At 42.1% G+C, this 22369-nt stretch overlaps 2 protein-coding genes and 1 pseudogene across 4 annotated transcripts in view; 2 read left to right on the forward strand and 1 right to left on the reverse strand.

The window, feature by feature from the left end:
- AAMDC (adipogenesis associated Mth938 domain containing) overlaps positions 1-19728 on the reverse strand; it is a 65084-nt gene extending 45356 nt beyond the window's left edge. For both annotated transcript variants that reach the window (XM_009007373.4, XM_054241871.2), the window contains exon 1: positions 19615-19728. The gene's annotated coding sequence lies outside the window, so the exon portion shown is untranslated. The remainder of the gene's footprint in view (positions 1-19614) is intronic.
- Positions 14034-14488, forward strand: LOC108593782 (mitochondrial import receptor subunit TOM6 homolog pseudogene; annotated as a pseudogene).
- A 407-nt stretch (positions 19729-20135) lies between the features above and the next one.
- The window catches only part of RSF1 (remodeling and spacing factor 1), a 168646-nt gene continuing 166412 nt past the window's right edge, over positions 20136-22369 (forward strand). For both annotated transcript variants that reach the window (XM_002754792.6, XM_009007374.5), the window contains exon 1: positions 20136-20330. In XM_002754792.6, the coding sequence (XP_002754838.1) occupies positions 20144-20330 (187 nt within the window). In that variant the 5' untranslated portion in view covers positions 20136-20143. The remainder of the gene's footprint in view (positions 20331-22369) is intronic.

The following is a 22369-nucleotide window of genomic DNA, read 5'->3' on the forward strand; positions in this document are numbered from 1 at the left end:
CCAAGAAAGTACTATAAGGAAAATAATGCACAAAGAAATAAAGAAAAATATGGTAAGAATGACTCAACAAATATAGAATCACAATAAGGAAACATTTCAAAAAAGAGTAAAATAGAAATTCTAGCACTCGTAAGCATAGTAAGTAAAACGTGCTTGAATCAGTCAGAGTTAGCCAGAGAAACAGAAGCAGATGATTATAAATATTAAGAGACTTTTTTCATAAAAGTGGCTCAGAAAATTTTGGAGGCTGTCAAGTCTGAAATGTGTAGATAATACTGGTAAGCTCCTAACTCTTGGGCAAGAGTTATTATAGTACCGAGGCAGTATTTCTTCTTCTTCAAGTAAACATCAGTTTTGCTTGGACAAAACTGATTAGAAGAGGCCACTCAGAGTATCAAGGATAATCTCATATATATACTAGTCTACTGACTGTAGATGTTAACCATATCTACAAGATATGTTCACAGCAACACTTAGATTAGTATTTGGTTGAATAACTGGGTACTATAACCTTATCACATTGACAAACAAAACAGTCACCGTCCATATCTTTTTAATTTGGCCTCTATATGTATCTCCTTAACCATATATAATATCCAAATAAAGAGGATTAGAAGTCTTACTTCTGATTAACATTAATAAGTAATAACCCATTTTTGCAAGTTCAGCTTATTAATAATAAAGAGACAGGGTCTCATTCTTTCATCCAGGCTGGAGTGCGGTAGGGTGATCTTAGCTCACTGCAACCTCAAGCTCCTGGGCTCAAGAGATAGCTTCCAATCTCAGGCTAGTTCCTAGCTGGAACTAGAGGTGTGTGCCACCACGTCCAGCTAATTTTGTAAACTAGAGCCATGGTCTTACTATGTTGCCCATGTTGGTCTCCAAATCCTGGGCTCAAACAATCTATCTTCTCTCCTCAGCTTCCCAAAGTGCTGAGATTATAGGCATGAGCCACTGTGCCTCAGTTTCTGAATGTCCATCTAAAAAATATGTAGCAGAGGGCTGGGTGTGATGGCTCATGCCTGTAATCCCAGCACTTTGGGAGGCCAAGACAGGTGGATCACTTGAGGTCAGGAGTTCAAGACCAGCCTGGCTAACATGGTGAAACCCTGTCTCTACTAAAAATACAAAAATTAGCCAGGCATAGTGGTGCACACCGGTAGTCCCATCTACCTGGGAGGCTGAGGTAGGTGAACTGCTTGAACCTAGGAGGCGGAAGTAGCAGTGAGCTGAGATTGCACCACTGTACCTTAGTGCAATGTGAGACTCCGTCTCACAAAACAAAAACAAAAACAAAAAAACAATAAATCAGTAACACAGAAATTCAATTTATTGTTTTGGGTACTATGGAAGGAAGATTCATAAAACAAGATTCCTGTTTTTGAGGATCTAATACTACAGTAGAGAAGACATATACATATAATTACAAGGTAACTTTTTTTTTTTTTGAGACGGAGTCTTGCTCTGTTGCCAGGCTGGAGTACAGTGGTGCAATTTCCACTCACTGCAGTCTCCACATCCCAGGTGTTCAAGGATTCCCCTGACCCAGTCTCCTGAGTAGCTGGGACTACAGGCACACACCACTGTGCCCGGCTAATGTTTTGTATTTTAGTACAGACAGGGTTTCACCATGTTGGCAAGAATGGTCTTGATCCCTTGACCTCATGATCTGCCTGCCTCAGCCTCCCAAAGTGCTGGGATTACAGGCATGAGCCACCGCATCCGGCCAAGGTAACTTCTTAAAAAACCAAAGCAACTTTTAAAAAGTGATATAAGGAGAGACATAACAAATTGGTATGTTTTAAGGATTTCTTTATTAGTCTGATAGGGCTTCCATTACAAAATACCACAGACTGAGGTGTCTTAAACAATAGAAATTTATTTTCTCACAGTTCTGGAGGTTAGAAGTCCAAGATCAAGGTGCCAGTAAGATTGGTTGGTTTACAGTGAGGCCTTTCTTTTTGACTTGCAAATGGATGCCGTTTGCTGTGTTCTCACATGGCTTTTTCTCCTTGCATGAGCATACCTGGTATCTCTTTCTCTTCTTATAAATTCACCCATCCTATTAGATTAGGGCCTGACTTTCATGGCCTCATTTAATTTCAACTACCTCCTTCAAGACCCTATCTCCCACTACAGTCTTATTTGGGGTTAGGGCTTCAATACATGAAGTTGGTAGGGAGGGCACAATTCAGTCCACAGCAATTTCTAAGTAGGAAATTAAAGAAATATGTTTGAGGAAATAGTATTTGAACTGAGTCTCAAAATTCAACTGAGAAAAAATGGAGTATTTACTGAGAACCTACTACGTACCAGATATTTTAGATCTGTTATTTCAATATCAAGATTGGAGAGTGGTTAAGAACCTTGTTCCAGATTATATAGCTAATAAGTGAGAAAATAAGAATTTGAATCCAAGTCTGTCTGACTCTACAGCATGTATTCTTCAATTTGCTTTGCCATTCTCCTCCAACTTTATTATTCTTTCTTTTTTCTCTTTTTTGAGACAGAGTCTCACTATATTGCCCAGGCTGGAGTGCAGTGGCATGATCTTGGCTCACTGCAACCTCCGCCTCCCGAGTTCAAGAGATTTTTATGCCTCAGCCTCTTGATAGCTGGGATTACAGATACATGCCACCATATCCAGCATTTTTGTATTTTGTAATTTTTGGTAGAGACACAGTTTCACCATGTTGGCCAGGCTGGTTGGTCTCCAACTCCTGATCTCAAGCAATTGACCTGCCTCGGCCTCCCAAAATGCTAGAATTACAGGTGTGAGCCACTATGCCCGGCCCCAACTTTAGATTCAACAACTATTAAATAAGGAAATGCATAGGAAAACAACTTTCTGGGAGATAAAATGTCACTGCTTTTTTGGGAGTATCAACAAGGAAGATGAGTCTCATTTAGAAAATAAACCATAATGATTACATCAGTTAAACATACCCCAAAGCATAGTGGCTTAAATAAGACAAAGTTTAAAGTCCAGAGGTAGTCAATATAGGGCAGGTATAGTAGTTATCCCAAAGTCTAGGAATGAGGCTTCTTCCTGCTTTTAGCCTCACAGTTCTTGATAACAAGGCCTTCACTCTCATAGTTTCATATGTAGCTCTGGCTATTACATCTATGTTCAAAGCAGCAGAATAAAGAGATAAAGTGGGAAGGGGCAAAGGGCATATGCCTGGTGTCCTTAAAGAAATTTCCTGGAAGGTTTCAGAGAATAAGTCTGTTTGCATGTTACTTGCCAGAATATAGTCAAATGGTCACACTCAATTGCAGAGAATGCTAGATCTATCTGTCCTAAGAGGCAATGTGCCCAGCTAAAAAGTAGAGATTTCAAGAGGAGAATATTAGGGAAGTACTAGTCTCTGAAATATTTATCCTTATAAATCAGATTTTTGTTTTTGTTTTATAAAAATATGAATACCCTTTGGACTACTCTGTTTTAGTTCATGAGATAAGACTCATTTATTTTAACTTCTATATTCCACTCTCAGTATTAAAGACTGGATAATTATCAATATTGTATTTAAACTCCTTATTATCTTTATTAGCATCTCCCTTCATTATCTTTCATTAGCATGGCCAACCTAACTTCTCCAAGTATTGGTTTTTAACAGTTTATCATGTGCTATTCTTTTATGATGTCTGAGAACTTTCTTTCTTTCTTACTTTTTTTTTGGGGAAATGTAGTCTTGCTCTGTCACCAGGCTGGAGTGCAGTGGTGCAGTCTCAGCTCACTGCAACCTCTGCCTCCTGGGTTCAAGTGATTCTCCTGCTTCATCCTCCTGAATAGCTGGGACTACAGGTGCGCGCCACCACGCCCAGCTAATTTTTTGTGTTTTAGTAGAGACGGTTTCACCATGTTGGCTAGGATGGTCTTGATCTCTTGACCTCATGATCCACCTGCCTCGGCCTCCCAAAGTGTAGGGATTGCAGGCGTAAGCCACTGCACCTGCCAAGCTTCGTACTCTGAAATTAATGTTTAAAATCCATCTTTTATTTCACAGCCTGTGACTACTGTATGATAACGATAATAATAATAATAACAACTTTCAGAATAAATATGCAAGGTACATGTTATAATTTTTACTTTCAGATAAGAATACTTTAAGGCTAAATAATTTCAACAATGTTACAATTTCTCAGTGGTAAAGGTGAGATTTGAAATTAAAGCCATCAGATGTCAAAAGTTATATCCTTTCCATTATACCTCCTTGATAATAGAAACATTCTTCAGCAAGTACTTAATCAATCTTTTCCTAGGCATTTGAATTGCCCTTAAAATCCATTTTCTCGGCCGGGTACAGTGGCTCACGTCCATAATCCCAGCACTTTCGGAGGCAAAGGTGGGTGGATCACCTGAGGTCAGGAGTTCAAGACCAGCCTGACCAACATGGTGAAAACCTGTCTTTATTAAAAATACAAAAATTAGCCAGGCAAGGTGGTGTGTACTTGTAATCCTAGCTACTCAGGAGGCTGAGGCAGAAGAATTGCTTTAACCTGGGAGGCGGACGTTGCAGTGAGCCGAGATCGTGACACTCGGTCTCAAAAATAAAAAATCAATTTTCTCCATGAAATTCATCACAAAAGATGTAATGGCTTCCTCATGCCCTTCTCAGTTTGATAATAAAATCATAATTAATAGATTCTCTGGTCTTCATTATATATTTATTTCAGTAGGAACTTTGCATCTTCTAATTTCTTCAAAACCACCTAAAGTTTTAGTTCATTGTTGGGAATGAAACCATTCCTTCCTTAACCACCATTAAGTGAATTTGCCCATCATTTGTATTTGTTGATATGTAATTTGCATTTTATTCATTGAGTTAGTATTTATAATCTTGGTTTGTGTATGGAGTATATATAAATCTGCATGACTAGGTCTAGGATTATAAGCTTTTAAAACACCATAAAAAGCACATATATAATGGAAAACTTTTTCTGTTGTTGACAACTTTACTTAATATATGGTAGTAACTAGTTTCAAAAGCAGTTTTCTTCATCTACAGTTTGAATTTGCTTTTAGTTCCCTTTTCAACTTATTTCTAGTCCAGAAACATCTTTAAGCTTCTAACATGTGTAACTCTTTGTGCTACGAGCTGCCAGTATAAATAATTAGGAAGGTAGAATTACTCAAAGATAAATGGAATAATTTCATGACTTGAAGAAAAAAGGTCAAAATATAGAAGGAATGAAAGATAAATATTAATATACAATTAACTGTAATACAAATTAGATTGTGATAAGTCCAGGGTGAGTAGAGAATTTAAATGTTAAGTATTGATAAAGAATCTAGGCTGGGCACGGTGGCTCAAGCCTGTAATCCCAGCACTTTGGGAGGCTGAGGTGGGTAGATCACGAGGTCAAGAGGTCGAGACCATCCTGGTCAACAGGGTGAAACCCTGTCTCTACTAAAAATACAAAAAATTAGTTGGGCATGATGGCGCGTGCCTGTAATCTCAGCTACTCGGGAGGCTGAGGCAGGAGAATTGCCTGAACCCAGGAGGCGGAGGTTGCGGTGAGCCGAGATCGTGCCATTGCACTCCAGCCTGGGTAACAAGAGCAAAACTCCGTCTCAAAAAAAAGAATCAAATAGGTACAAACAAAGTACAAGAGGAAATTAGTGGGAAGAGTAATTAACTCTGAGAAGACTTATAGAGCAGGAGTCCCCAAAACCTAAGCCCAGTACCAGTCCATGACCTGTTAGGAACTGGGCTGCACAGCAGGAGGTGAGCAACAGGTGAATGAGTGAAATGTCACCTGTATGTACAGCCACTCCCCATGGCTCACATTACTGCCTGAGCTCTGCCTCCTGACATACCAGCAGCGGCATTAGATTACCATATCATAGGAGCATGAACCCTATTGTGTACTGCACATGTGAGGGATTTAGGTTGTATGGTCCCTTATGAGAATCTAATGCCTGATGATCTGTCACTGTCTCTCATCACTCCCAGATGGAACTGTCTAGTTGCAGGAAAACAAGCTCAGGGCTCCCACTGATTCTACATTATGGGGAATTGTATAATTATTTCATTATATACTGTAATATATAATAATAAAAATAAACAGCCTGGCCAACATGGCAGAACCCTATCTCTACTTCAAATACAGACATTAGCCAGGTGTGGTGGCACATGCCTGCAGTGTCAGCTACTCGGGAGGGTCAGCCAGGAGAACTGCTTGAACTCTGGAGGTCCAGGTTGCAGTGAGCCGAGATCTGCCATTCCACTCCAGCGTGGGTGACAGACGGAGACCCTGTCTCAACAACAACAACAACAAAATATATATATGTAATAAAGTGCACAATATGTAATACACTTGAATAATCTTGAAACCATCCCTCCTGTGGTCTGTGGAAAAAGTGTCTTCCACAATATTGGTCCCTTGTGCCAAAAAGATTAGGGACTGCTGTTACAGAGCACAAATAGACTGAATTCTTTAACAAGATCACTGTAACCCTGGCTATAAAAAAATTTCAACAGGCAAATATGGGGAGAACTAGGGGGTTGGAGGATTTTTTTTTCTTAAAACAGAGGGTACATGAGAAAATACTGGAAATACATTTGAAGAATAAATATAAAACTTCCCCTATTTGTGAAGTTTTTATAAACTCAAATGATAACTTTATATATGAGAATCAACCCTGCCACCAATACATGATGTTGATGGTTACCTGTGTACTGTCACTTCCAGACCTGTAATTTGGTAAGTACAGTTTTTGATTGTCAGTGTGATTAGAGTATAGTGAGTGATGTAGCTGGAAAGGTAAATTGAATTCAGATTATGGTGGATATCATACATATATCAAGAGATTTGGACTTTTAGAGAAAATTAAGTCACAAGATGTTTGTCAACAGAACAGTGATATAATTTCATACAAGATTTAAAAAGATACCTGACCAGGCATTGTGGCTCACGCCTTTAATCCCAGCATTTTGAGAAGCCGAAGTGGGTGGATTATTGAGGTCAGGAGTTCAAAACCAGCCTGGCCAACATGGTGAAACCCCATCTCTACTAAAGCAAAACAAAACAAAAATACAAAACTTAGCCAGGCGTGGTGGTACACATCTGTAATCCCAGCTACTTGGGAGGCTGAGGCAGGAGAACTGCCTGAAACTGGGAGGTGATGCAGTGAGCCGAGGTCACACCACTGCACTCCAGCCTGGGCAACAAAGTATAAGACCCTAGCTCAGAAAAAAAAAAAGATACCTAAGGTAGTGCAAAAGGTGGCTGCTTCTTTCATATTGTGTGGAAGAAATTATATCCCATAGTAGACATGGCCTGGGAGAATAAAAACAAGAAGGTAAGAGTAGAGCAGGATGTATTAAGAGTGGTTCTCAGAACAACAGAATCATAATCACATCATGTACTTACAGATACCTAGGCTCCAACAGAGATCTACTAAAAATTACAAGGAGTAGCCAAAGACTCTGTATTAATCAGCTGATGGACATTAGGTTGTCTCCAATTTTCAATATTAGGAACAACACTTGTTATGAACATTTATGTGCAAATTTTTGCATGGACATATGCTTATTTCTCTTGGGTATAGCTAGGAAAGGAACTGCTGGTTCAAATAACTGTTTAGCATTTTGAGGAGCTATCAGACTGTTCCATAGCAGATCCACAACTTTCCAATTCCACTAGCGGTGATAACGGTTCTGATTTCTCCATATCCTTGTTAATACTAACGTCAAGCCGTCATTGTGGGTGTGAAGTTATATTTTTTCCTTTATTTCTTTTTTGTGAGACAAGGTCTCGCTTTGTTGCCAGGCTAGAGTGCAGTGACATGATTACGGCTCACTGCAGCCTCAACCTCCCCAGCTCAAGCAGTTCTCCCATCTCAGCTTCCTAAGTAGCTGGGAACTACAGATGCATACTACCATAACTGGCTATTTTTTTTTTTTTTGGTATATTTTGTAAAGACAGGGTGTCGCCATGTTGCCCAGACTGGTCTCAAACTCCTAGACTTAAGCTTTCTCCCACCTCGGTTTCCCAAAGTGGTGAGATTACAGGCATGAGCCACTGTGGCCAGCCATAAAGTGCTATTTCATTGTGGTTTTCATTATTTATTTCTTGATGATCAATAATGTTGAGTATCTTTTCATTTGCTTGTTGGCTATTTGTATATTTTCTTTGATGAAAGGTCAGTTATTTGTTTTTTTTATTATTGACATGTGTTTTTAACATATTCTAGATGAATCTCTTACTGGATATATTTTTTCCTATTTTGTAGGTTGTCTTTTGACTTTCTTTTATTCTTTTAGATACAGGATCTTGTTCTGTTGCCCAGGCTGGAGTGCATTGGCACAGTCATAGCTTACCACAGCCTCAAAATCCTGGGCTTAAATGATTTTTCCCACCTTAGGCTCCTGAGCAGCTAGGACTACAGCTATGCAGCACTATGTCTGGCTAAGTTTTAACAAAAATTTTGTAGAGATGGGGTCTCACTATGTTTCCCAGGATGGTCTCAAATTCCTGGCCTCAAGTGATCCTCCTGCCTTGATCTCTGAAAGTGTTGGGATTATAGGCATGAAAACTGTGCCGAGATTTGACTCTTTCTTTCTTTCTTTGTTTTTGAGATGGAATCTCACTCTGTTGCCCAGGCTGGAGTGCAGTGGCACAATCTCGGCTCTCTGGACCTCCGCCTCCCTGGTTCAAGCAGTTCTCTGCCTCAGCCTCCCGAGTAGCTGGGATTACAGGTGACTGCTACCACATCTGGCTAATTTTTATATTTTTAGTAGAGATGGGGATTCACCATGTTGGCCAGGCTGTTCTTGAACTCCTGACCTCATGATCCACTGTCTCAGCCTTCCAATATGCTAGAATTACAGGTGCGAGCCACTGTACCCAGCCGATTTTCTTTCTTAAGCCCCACATTTGGACTGATGGTCTTGACTTTTGATATATGTTTTTTTAAAGCACATAAGTTTTAAATTTTGATCAGGTCTATTAATTTATTTTTCCTTTTGTTGCTCGTGGATTTGGTATTATTTCTAAGAATCCATTGCCATATCCAAGGTCTTAAAGATTTATCCTTGTTTTCTTCTAAGAGTTTTATAGTTTCAGGTCTTACAAATGTAGTTGTCCAAAACATTTTAAATTATTTATATGGAATGAATTAGGAGTTCAACTTCATTCTTTTCTACGTGAATCTCTAGTTTTCCCAGCATTGTTTGTTGCAAAGACTAGTCTTTCCCCATTGTATGGTCTTGGTATCTTTATTTTAAATCAATTTACTCTAGATGTATAGGTTTATATCTGAATCTCCATTCTATTCCATTGACTTACATGGTTATTTGTTTTTTTTTTTTTTTTTGAGACAGAGTTTCGCTCCTGTTACCCAGGCTGGAGTGCAATGGCGTGATCTCGGCTCACCGCAACTTCCTCCTCCTGGGTTCAGGCAATTCTCCTGCCTCAGCCTCCTGAGTAGTTGGGATTACAGGCACGTGCCACCATGCCCAGCTAATTTTTTGTATTTTTAGTAGAGACAGGGTTTCACCATGTTGACCAGGATGGTCTCGATCTTTTGACCTCATGATCCACCTGCCTCGGCCTCCCAAAGTGCTGGGATTACAGGCTTGAGCCACCTCGCCCGGCCTGGTCTTGGTATCTTTATTTTAAATCAATTTACTCTAGATGTATATAGGTTTATATCTGAATCTCCATTCTATTCCATTGACTTACATGGTTATTTGTTATAAAATAACATAGATCAGGCCGGGCACAGTGGCTCATGCCTGTAATCCCAGCATGCTGAGAGGCCACGGTGGATGGATTCTGAGGTCAAGAGATCAAGACCATACTGGCCAACATGGTGAAACCCCATCTCTACTAAAAATACAAAAATTAGCTGGGTATGATGGCGTGTGCCTATAATCCCAGCTACTTGGGAGACTAACGCAAGAGAACTGCTTGAACCAGGGAGTTGGAGGGGCCAAGACTGTACCACTGCACTCCAGCCTGCAGACAAAGTGAGACTCTGTCTCAAAAAAAAAAAAAAAAAAAAAGTAACATGGATTGGTAACTTAAACAACAAAAAATTATTTTTCACAGTTCTGGAGCTAACATATCTAAGATAAGGTGCTGGCCTGACTGGTGACTGGTGAGGGCTTCCTCCTTAAGTTGGAGATGACTGCCATCTCTCTGTGTCTTCACATGGCCTCTCCTTGGCATATGCATGTGAAGAGAAAGAGCACTCTCTCAATTCCTGTTCTTATATAATTACCAATTCTATCATATTAGGGCCCCACCCTCATGACACTGTTGAACTTTAGTTAACTCTTTTCTATAGGCACTATCTCTAAATATAGTCACATTGGGGGTTAGGGCTTCAACATATAAATCTGGGGGAGATACAGTTTGTCATATGCCATTACTACATTAAATCATGATTACTGTAGGTATGTAGTAACTTTGGAAACCAGGAAGTGTGAGTCCTTCAACTTTGTTCATTGTTTGAAAAACTGTTTTGGATATTCTGGGTTCTCTGAATTTTCATATTAGTATTAGGATCAATATCAATTTCTGCAAAGAAGCCAGCTAGAGTTTTGATGGAGAGTGAATCTGTTCAATCTGTACTTAAAGAGTCTTGTCATCTTATCAAGTCTTCCAATCCATGAATATGGGTTTTCTTCCTATGTACGTCTTTTTAAATTTCCTTTAACAATGTTTTATACTTTTCATTCTTGTATTTTTTAAAGAAATCTCTAAATATTTTTGATGTTATTGTAAATGGAGTTATTGATTTTTTTTTGTTGTTTGTTTTGTTTTTTTGAGACTGAGTCACACTGTTGCCCAGGTTGGAGTGCAGTGGTGCAATCTTGGCTCACTGCAACCTCCACCTCCCAAGTTCAAGTGATTCTCCTGCCTCAGCCTCCCTAATAGCTGGGATTACAGGCACATATCACCATGCCCCAGCTAATTTTTTGAATTTTAGTAGAGATGGAGTTTCACCATGTTGGCCAGACTGGTCTTGAACTCCTGGCCTCAAGTGATGCACCCACCTTGCCTCCAAAAGTGCTGGGATTACAGGCATGAGACACCATGTCTGGTCTGATTTCATTTTTGGATTGTTCATTGCTAATGTATAGAATAACATGTAATGTTTGAATATTTATCTTGTATCCTGCAAACTTACTTAACCTATTTGTTCTAACAGCTTTTTTTGTGAATTCTTTAGGATTTCCTATTTATAAAATCAGTAATTTAGGATAGAGCTTGTTTTAATTCTTCCATGCCAATCTGGATGCTTTTATTTACTTATTTTTGACACATTGCACTGGCTATAAGCTCCAGTGTAATATTAAATTGAAGTGGATATTCTAATTGCTTTCCTAGAAAATAAATAAATAAATAAATTGAAGTGGATATAGCAGACATCCTTGTCTTGTTCCTGATCTTAGGAGGAAGGAACCAGTTTTCGGTATCCCATATATTAGACATGGGTTTTTCATAATGTTCTTAATCAGGCTGAAAGTTTTCTTCTCTTCCTAGTTTATTAAATATTTTTAACATGAAAAAATACTTAATTTTATCAAATGGGTTTTATGCATCTATTGAGATGACTGTTGTTTTTGTCTTTTATTCTGCTAATATATTACAATATATTAACAGAACAGATTGATTTTTAGATTTTAGGCCAATATTGCATACTTGGGATGAATCTCACTTGTTTATGGTATGTAATCCTTTTTATATGTTGCTGGAACTGGTTTGCTAGTCTTTCATTGAGGATTGCTGTGTTTGCTAGATTCACATGAGGTATTGCGCTTTCCTATCTTGCTACTAGGGAAAATCTATCCTCACAGAATGAGTTGGGAAGTGTTCCCTCTCTTCTAGTTTTTGGTATAAATTTGTGAAGGATTGCTATTAATTATTCTTTCAACTTTGGTAGAACTGACCATGAAGCCATCTGAGCTTTTTTTCTTTTTTGAGGGGGATGGGGCCAGGGGCAAATTTCAAATTCCTAATTCGATTTTTATTTTTTGAGACAGAGTCTCGCTTTGTTGCCAGGTGCCAGGTTAGAGTGCAGTGGCGCAATCTCCGCTCACTGCAACCTCCACCTTCCGGATTCAATCAGTTATCCTGCCTCAGCCTCTCGAGTAGGTGGGACTACAGCCGCACACCACTATGCCCAGCTAATTTTTGTGCATTTTTAGTAGAGATGGGGGTTCACCATGTTGGCCAGGATGGTCTCAATCTTTGGACCTCGTTATCCACCCGACTCGGCCTCCCAAAGTGCTGGGATTACAGGCTTAAGCCACCGTGCCCGGCTGATTTTTTTTTTCGGGATGGAGTTTCACTCTATTGCCCAGACTGGAGTGCAGTGGCCCCACCTTGGCTCACTGCAACCTCTTCCTCCCGGGTTCAAGCGATTCTCCTGCCTCAGCCTCCTGAGTTGCTGGGACTACAGGTGCGTGCCACCACACCTGGCTAATTTTTGTATTTTTAGTAGAGCCCGGGTTTCACTATGTTGCCGAGACTGATCTTGAACTTCTGACCACAGGTGATCTGCCCGCCTTGGTCTCCCAAAGTGCTGGGGTTACAGGCATGAGCCACTGTGCCTGGCCCCCAATTCATTGTTTTTACTTATTATGGGTTCATTAAAATTTTCTTTTCATTTATTTATTTATTTTAAAGATGGGGTTTCACCATGATGGCCAGGGTGGTCTTGAACTCCTGATCTCAGGTGATCCACTCACCTCGGCCTCCCAAAGTGCTAGGATTACAGGTGTGAGCCACTGCACCCGGCTCATTAAAATTTTCTAGTTGTTCTTGAGTGAGTATCCATAGTTTGTGTTATTCTAGAAATGTGTTCGTTTTATTGAGATTATCTAATTTGCAGGCACATAGTTACTTGTATTTCCTCGTAATCTTTTAAATTACTATTGCTAGTGATGACTCCTCTTTTGTGATGTACTATGATATTTTCTGTTCTATTTTTATTCTTTTTTGTTTTTAATATAATTCTCATCTTGAACTAATATATTAATTAAAAATTGCTAATGGGTCATAACCTACTGTTTGAAAAATATTGCCATAGGCTGGCAGTTTGTTCAAGACATTCACTAATAAGAAAATAGGATGAGCATCAACTGCATCAAAATGGAAGTGGAGTGCTAGAATAGGGTCTGGTGTGTCTGTTTCAAACGTTTAGTTGCTGGGTGTTGTTGGAGGTAGACTGGGTAGCCAGTGTTGCAGGGGTGGACTTAAGAGGCTCAGGGTAGTGACTATGCTGCAACTGGCATGTAACAGTTTAACAATCTTAACCGTTTAACAATCAGCACAGCCCTTCTGGTCCATACAAATGAATATCGGGCCTTGCTGTACAGGATGTCAGACTGCCTAAGATTATCTCTGTTATGAATTATTTAATAATAAAAATTTTAAATGTAGACACATAGCTACAAGATATAAAACATTATAATACAGGCTGTCCCTCATTTTTTTTTTTTTTTTTTTGAGATGATGTCTTGTTCTGTTACCCAGGCCGGAGTGCGATGGTGTGATCTTGGCTCACTGCAACCTCTGCCTCCTGGGTTAAAGTGATTCAAGTGAGTAGCTGGGACTATAAGTATGCACCACCATGCTCACCTAATTTTTGCTTTTTTTTTTTTTTTTTTTTGAGATGGAGTTTTGCTCGTTACCCAGGCTGGAGTGCAATGGCGCTAACTTGGCTCACTGTAACCTCTGCCTCCTGGGTTCAGGCAATTCTCCTGCCTCAGCCTCCTGAGTAGCTGGGATTACAGGCATGCGACACCATGCCCAGATAATTTTTTGTATTTTTAGTAGAGACGGGGTTTCACCATGTTGACCAGGATGGTCTCGATCTCTTGACCTTGTGATCCACCCGCCTCAGCCTCCCAAAGTGCTGGGATTACAGGTGTGAGCCACCACGCCCAACAGCATTTTTACTAGAGAAGGAGTTTCACCATGTTGATCAGGCTGGTCTTGAACTCCCACCTTGGCCTCTCAGAGTGCTGGGATTACAAGCATAAGCCACTGCACCTGGCCTCCTTATCGTTTTTCTTTTCAGTAAAAATCTTTATTCCATCAGGGAAACCAATCTCAGTCAGGCTTGTCAGAGAACAGTCTCACGCACAAGTCTCAAAAAAAGAAGGTAATGGCTTCTTACTATGGGTTCCAGCGGGATCCCGGTGAGCACTGCAGCTATTGAAACTCCTGTAGTGCCAGACAACATGGGAGACTGGCTTTGGGGCATCTACTGCTTTGCCACTGATAGGAATGACTTGGAGGAACTTGATTCTCAATTTGGGACTCTTTGCTGTGGGGGTCTGCCTGGCCAGGAACTTAAGTGACACTGACCTCATGGCACCGCAGCCAGGGTTGTAGCCAAGTAGACAAATGGAATCCTATGCTGAACCTGAACCTTCCCCAAACAGCCTACAATCTGTGACCACCACAAGATGTGCCCTGATGGCAGCTGAAGTTTGATTCAGAGGAGCACTTTCCTTTTCCCTTTCCCTGACTAATTTCCTTTTGTTCCTTGAGTTCATACAGAATTTTCTATTCTCTGGTCAGCAGACAGCCTTAAGCTAAAGTATGACCTGTGTTCTCTAAAGTTCTATACATAGTTCCTAAGCTTCTGCAGGGGGTGATCTTTGCTCTTTTCCTGAGAAATAACAATACTGTTTTAACAAACATTTGACATAAATATCGTACTCGTGCACACACACACACACACACAGATGGGTAGTAAGACACATCTAAAGGTGCCTTCATCAATAAATAGAATTCTATTGTAACACAGAATTCAGTTATCAAGACAAATAACCAGAAAAAGGTTGGTTTACTTCTTGCTTATATTAGGGCTTCCTTTTATTTTCATACATTTTCTTATTAAACTATCTTCAAGAGTAGGGATTTCTATTTCTGTTGACACTTACCTAATAGCTTTTTCACTATATGTATCATATGTCCCTATACCTTCAGATGTTTTAGATTTTTAAACGTGAGTTTTAAATAAACCTAATTTGCTCATCCTTGATTAGGAATTCCCCAAAATGGCTCTCAAATGGAATTCAGTTTGCCTCAATATACATTTACTAAGCTTATAATATCCCCTAAAAAAAAAAAAGCAAAACAAAAAACTGTAACAAAAGCAAAGCAGACATATGGAGGAGACAGAAATGTGTATAAATTTTGATAAAAGGCAAACTGATACCAATGCTAATTGGGATTATACAGGAATAAACCATTAACTTTTAAAATTGAAGCATAACTGCATTGCATTTAGTCAAATGCAGTGTTTACAAGTCAATGAATTTTTAGAAATAAACTTGCCAATCAATATATAGAAACTATCTACTAACTCCCCTTGTGCCCCTTTCTAGTCAATCTTCTTCCAAGCTCAAGGGAACAACTACTTTGATTTCTATTCCCACAGCTTAGTTTTGACCTTCATATTGAATTGTACGATATCTAACTCTTTTGTGTCTGCCTTCTTTCACTCAACATATTTTTAAGATTCACCCAGGCTGTGTGCAGTGGCTCATGCCTATAATTCCAGCACTTTGGGAGGCCAAGGCAGGCAGATCATGAGGTTGGGAGTTTGAGAACAGCCTGAAAAACATGGTGAAACTCTGTCTCTACTAAAAATACAAAAAATTAGCCGGGTGTGGTGGTGCGTGCCTGTAGTCCCAGCTACTCAGGAGGCTGAGGCAGGAGAATCACTTGAACCTGGGAGGCGGAGGTTGCAGTGAGCTGAGATCACACCACTGCACTCCAGCCTGGGCAATGGAGCGAGACTCTATCTCAAAACAAAAAAAAATTCACCCAGGCTGTAGTGTGTATCAACAGTATGTATCACTCTGAGTAGTATATCACAACTTACATTTTTCTGTTGATGAATATTTGGGTTGTTTTTGACATTTTTAATAAACTAGTCATTAATTCTAATTGAGCAAAATATTTTCCCCTAATAGGATGTGATATTTGAAATATCTTAAGAAATTTCTTATTCATAAACAAAGCTGAACCAAGTGTAACTTAATGCTTGTTCAAAGGCCTCTTCACGGCAGTAGCAATAAATCAAATACAGGTTTTAAAAATAGCTACTCTTGGCTGGGGGTGGTGGCTCATGCCTATAATCCCAGCACTTTGGGAGGCTGAGGCGGGTGGATTACGAGGTCAAGAGATTGAGACCATCTTGGTCAACATGGTGAAACCCTGTCTCTACCAAAAATACAAAAATTAGCTGGGCATGGTGGCACACACCTGTAGTCCCAGCTACTCAGGAGGCTGAGGCAGGAAAATTGCTTGAACCCAGGAGGCGGAGGTTGCAGTGAGCTGGGATCCCGCCACTGCACTCCAGCCTGGGTAACAAGAGCGAAACTCTGTCTCAAAAAAAAAGCTACTCTTTTTTGCTCCTTTAATTCCAGTCTGATATATACAACTCACATATACAATTACATAAATTGTGATTTCTCTTAGCTCAGGAAGGCAAGAAGTGATGACAGCATTATGGGTGTGTGTCATTTATTTTCAAGCAGAGACTTGAGTAAAGGAAGGCATGACCTAAACTTTGCTTTGTAGTAAAATGCTTCTTATCTTTGGGTGGATATAACTTTCTGATGCCAAAGGATTCCGTTTCCATGCCAATCTAGGTGAGAAAAGGCAGAAACTAACCTTATTTATCATTCTCTGACTAACATTGTGAACAGTGAGAAAAGAAAACTATAGTAATAATTTTGTTTCTTTTTTAGAATGTTATTTCACAACCTCGCTGGAATGTGGGAAGTGAAGTATCCAAAAGCTTCAAGCAAAAATAGAAAGTACAGGCAAGGTTCACATAATAATTCAATCTTCATTGTAGGTTTGAAGGTTCTTTGCATATAAATTTCTTCACAAAGATAACGATTTTAAAGTATCCTATATCTGGCTTTTATTTAAGGTCAATTAAGTAACCAGTATATGAAAGTCTTTGTACCTTTCCACAAAACTGTTGTTAAAACTGTATTCTGGGTCAGATTATTATTATTATTTTTTGAGACAGTCTCAGTCTGTTGCCAGGCTGGAGTGCAATGGCGCGATCTCGGCTCACTGCAACCTCTGCCCGCTGAGTTCAAGCATTTCTACTGCCTCAGCCTCCTGAGGAGCTGGGACTACAGGCGCCTGCCACCACACCCAGCTAATTTTTATATTTTTAGTTGAGATTGGGTTTCACCATATTGGCCAGGCTGGTCTTGAACTCCTGACCTTGTGATCTACTCACTTCGGCCTCCTAAAGTGTTGGGAGTACAGGCGTGAGCCACCATGCCCAGCTGGATTATTTTTTTCTTGAGACTGGGACTACAGATGAGGTCTCACTACCTTGCCAAGGTGGGTCTTGAACTCCTTGGCTCAAGGAATCCTCCTGCTCGACCTCCCAGAGTACTGGAATTACAGGTGTGAGCCACTCCATGTTGCCCAGATTATTTTTAAACTGGGGTCCTCAGGTCCCCAGGGTTAAGAGATATATACTTGACAGTTTGGTAGTCCTATAAAAATGTTTTGGTTTAATTCTGTGTTTCATTTCAGTAATTGCTTAAAAACAATATTTTCCCAGTCATTAAATTAAAACTTCTTTGGCAGTGATAATTCATAACCATATTTTCCTGAAATAGGATTTTGGTTTCTTAAAAGCTTTTTTATTGTGGTAAAATATATGTAACATAAAACATGCCATTTTAACCTTTTTTTTTTTTTGAGATGGAGTTTCGCTCTTTTCACCCAGGCTGGAGTGCAATGGCGCGATCTCGGCTCACCGAAACCTCCGACTCCTGGGTTCAGGCAATTCTCCTGTCTCAGCCTCCTGAGTAGCTGGGATTATAGGCACGTGCTACCGTGCCCAGCTAATTTTTTGTATTTTTAGTAGAGACGGGGTTTCACCATGTTGACCAGAATGGTCTCGATCTCTTGACCTCGTGATCCACCCGCCTCGGCCTCCCAAAGTGCTGGGATTACAGGCTTGAGCCACTGCGCCTGGCCCATTTTAACCATATTTAAGTGTATACTTCAGTGGCGTTAAGTACACTTACATTGTTCTTTAGATTTTAATTTCTTACAGTGGAATTCTCAAAAGTATTTGCCAAGTTTCAAAGGAATTTTCTTTTCCTTTAAAAAGGGTTTGTATACTACTCAAGGCTATGAACCACTATTCAAGGTAATAAATTCCTTTTACAATATAGAATTCTTCTCTTGATAAACTGAGTATTCTTTCGTTAGATAATGGGAATGATATACACCCTTATGGCTTTTCCCCTTTGTAAAACCTGTAAATGCAGAACAAAATTCAGTGTTTAACTGTGTAACCATTTTCCCTGTTCCTCACATAATTATTTGCCCATCTATTTCTTATTGTTCTTTAATTATAGATTTCTCTTTTTTACATGGTTTGTGTTGTATCTTGCTTCAATTTTTTTTTTTTTTTTTTTTTTTGAGATGGAGTCTTGCTTTGTGGCCCAGGCTGGAGTGCAGTGGCGCGACCTTGGCTCACAGCAACCTTTGCCTCCCAGGTTCAAGTGATTCTCCTGCCTCAGCCTCTGAAGCATGGCTGGCTAATTTTTTATTTTTACTAGAGACAGGTTTCACCGTGTTGCCAGGCTGATCTTGAACTCCTGAGCTCAGGTGATCCGCTCGCCTCGGCCTCCCAAAGTTCTGGGATTACAGCCATGAGCCACCGCGCCAGGTCAAATTCTTCTTAGGAATTAGGTATTATGTAAGTTTCAAATGTACTCAGAAAATTCTCATAATAAATTGTAGACTAAATAAATATAGCAGAATTTAGTCTAAATTATAGGAACTCCTTTTTTGATAACTAATATTTTTAAAGTACTTGCTATGTGCTAACACACTGTGCTAATAACTTTACTGTGATTTATCTAGTAATACCCTATGATGTAGGTACTGTATCACCGCACTTTAAGGGGTTCAAAGAAATGAAGAAACTTTCACAATGTCATGAAGTGGTCCTGCTAAGATTTAAGCCTGGCTGAATCCAAAGCTCAGGCTTCTAACCACAATGTGTACTGCTTCTCACACTGCACATTCTATTTTACATTATTGGTAGTTTCTCTACGAGGTTCTCTGTGGGAATGTTCACTGCCCTCCCCCTGCCCCGCTCCGAAGTGGAACCCTGTCTTCTAACAAACTCTGCTGTTCCACGGTCTCCTGTCATGTTCGGCCTCTTAGTGGAGTCCCAGCCCACACTCCGACTCTGGTCCCTGAACAGAGCCCTTTCCCCTCACACCCTGGTCCCCTGGCAGAGCCTAGTCTCCTCAGACCCTCTTCTCCCAGCAGGGCCCAAACTCCTCACTCCAACGATTCCCCCAGAGTTCCGTTCCCTCAGACTCTGCTTTTACAGCAAAGCTGCGTTTCCTATACTCCAGAAGAGAGCAATACCCACTTGGCAAACATCTGCAGAGACGTCTTTCTCACAAAGGTCCTAGCCAAGCCCCTAATTAAGGACACCTCTGTACCTTTCCCGTTCCCAACCTTCTCCCACAACTGTGCTTTCCCCCGCCCTATTCCCTTCTTCGGTTTAATTCTCCTCAACCTCTCCACCATTCCGTAGCCCAGTTTTAGGATTCCCCCCTGAAAACTCACCCACCGCCCTGCGTCCTCAAAGTTGCGTTCTCAAACAGGGCTCGGTGCTTTCCCCCACACTTCGGCTCTCAGCAGAGCTCCAGGCTCTGCACTCCCCTACTGCCTTCCCAGAATACGCCTTGCAGCGGTTCGGCGCCCGAAGCCCCGCCCCCTCTGCATCCATTGGCCATTATTCTCGAGAAGCCCCGCCCCTCAAGCTTTCAGCCCGCCTCCCCGCCCCTCTTCCCTTGTTTTCATTCCCCCTGTCACACGAGGCAGTGGCAAACCCTAAGGGGAGGGGAGAAAGGGGCGGAAAGAGGGCGGAGAGTGAAAGGCGCAGAGGGCCTCTCTGTCTCCCGTCTGACTCAGTTCTCGACTGCTCCGGACCGCCGATGTATTGTGGGATCGCGGCGCCGTCCCTGAGACGCTGATGTCTGCAGGGGACCCCACTTGAGAGCGCCTCCTGTCGTCCGTAAGGCTGCCCTGCCATCCCTCGGCACCCCAACTCCCCCCGCCCCCCATCGCCTCCTCCTCCATCCTCCAGTTCAAAATGGCGACGGCGGCGGCAGCGGCGGCGGCGATGGCTCCTCCGGGCTGCCCGGGTTCGTGCCCCAACTTCGCCGTAGTCTGCTCCTTCTTGGAGCGCTACGGGCCGCTGCTAGACCTGCCTGAGTTGCCGTTCCCTGAGCTGGAGCGGGTGCTGCAGGCGCCGCCGCCGGACGTCGGCAACGGAGAAGGTAAGCGAAGGGCCCGAACGCCCGGCGGGAAGCGGCCCTGGCGCGCTCCTACTCCCTGCTCTTCACAGACGCCCCGGGTCTTCGCGGCTCGGGCCTCCGCGGCTGTGTCCTCCCCCTAGGACGCAACTCCGCGGGGCTGGTCTTCTTCGCCCGGCCCCCGGGGTCTGGGGCAGTGGGGAGGCGGGGCGGAGGCCCCCTAGGGCCACTCGGCCGGGCGGGGAGCGGAGGTGGGGGCGTTGCGGGCTAGGTGTGGGCTGGGTGCGGGGAGGGATTATTGTGCCGGTCGGCATCCCCGGGGGCTGCTTCTCCGCGGCGGAGGCCGGCCCCCCCACCCCATCTCCCCCTTGGCGGCGGGGGAAGGGGAGCGCAGGTTCCGGCCAGCTTTGCGCTTTTCTCCTCCTCCCCACCCTTACTGCCTCCCCTCCTCCCACCAATCTTCCCTACAGTCTCGAGGAAGGTTGGGCTCCGCAGCTCCGGACACCTCCTTATCTCCCTTCACCTGGGTGGGCGGGGGCCAGCGGACACCCAACTCTCCCTTCCTCTGTTGGGAACTCCCCCGAGAGATTTGTCCCTTTTCCCTTCCCTTCGAGGGCTGGTTTAACCCCCAAAACTCCTTCCTTCGAGTGGGGAGGTCTGCTCCTCCCCCACGGGAGGGGATTCTTCTCCATTCTCGGTAGGGGGGGCGAAGTCGGTTCAGCTCCACTTTGGAGAGGAGAGGGTTAATTCCTCCTCCATAGTTTTTCTCCTTCCTCTCCCCACATCCTCCAAAATAATAGACGAGCATCTCCCCACTTTTCCAATCCCTTCCCCCTTTATCCTGGCAGCCGGGCATAGGGGAAGAAGTCGTCTCCCTCTCGTTTGCGGGGTAGGGTGGGGTGTTAGTATGTAGGCTGGAGGAGGGGCTCTGACGGAGGGGGAAACAGTTGAAGAAGGTGCTTGTTGCTCATGTTTCTCTCTGGTGCCGCTGGTCTATTATTGGTGTTCGCAAGTGGTGCTCCTTCCACATAAGGCCACCGCGCGGGTGCAGGGCGCATGCTCTGCCCGGCCCCATTGAAACTTCCTGCTGCTGCTGCTGGTTCTTTTGCTGGAGCATCTCAGCGCTGCGCCTCCTGCCTCCAGCCTTCACACTGAGAGCTTATACTTACCCCCATTTATTCCCAATCCCTGCCTCTCCTTTTCTGGCACACTTCTTTCCTCAGAGAAGGCTTTTTTGTTATACTCTGAGCATTGCCTTTATCTGGAAACAGCCCTTGGCTGGAGAAGAAACATTTTCCAAATAGGTCTCTTTTTTTGTCCTTATTAGCTGGGCAAAGTGGACTGGGTATTGTACAAGACAGATAGCTGTTTCCTTTCCAAGAAAGCAGGGTCGCTCTTCTATTCTCTATGTAAATGAAGAAGTTTCTGTTAACTGAATTTATTTGCATTGCTAGGAAGCGCCAAATATGAAGTTCTTCAGAGTATTACCTATTAAAAAATCTGTATGTTGTTATGGCTACCGAAGACTCAAATTAATATAGCAATTATAATACAGGTCTCTTAATCTATTCTTACCAGTCCAGATCCCTGCTACCCTTAATAAAGTGGCTTTCAAAAGGTTAATTTAAAAAATAGTACAAAATAGGAGAGTGACTAATTACATTATATAAAGACTTCCCTCAGAATTTCTTTAAAAATTAAACTCTCAGTGTAGTAATTTCATTATCAAATTGTATTTTCATTCCTTTTTAAAATTTTTATTTATTTTGAGATGGAGTCTCAATCTGTTGCCCAGGCTGGAGTGCAGTGGCATGATCTCAGCTCACTGCAACCTCTGCCTCCCAGGTTCAAGCAGTTCTCCTGTCCCAGCCTCCTGAGTAGCTGGCATTAAATGCATGCACCACCACGCCCGGCTCATTTTTGTATTTTTAGTAAAGTCGGGGTTTCACTGTGTTTGCCAGGCTGGTTCGAACTCTTGACCTCTCAGGTGATCCACCCACTTTGGCCTCCCAGAGTGCTGGGATTATAGGCATGAGTCACCACACGTGGCCCCTTTTTTTTAT

Source organism: Callithrix jacchus, chromosome 10 (assembly GCF_049354715.1).
Source record: "Callithrix jacchus isolate 240 chromosome 10, calJac240_pri, whole genome shotgun sequence".
Taxonomy (NCBI): Eukaryota; Metazoa; Chordata; class Mammalia; order Primates; family Cebidae; genus Callithrix; species Callithrix jacchus.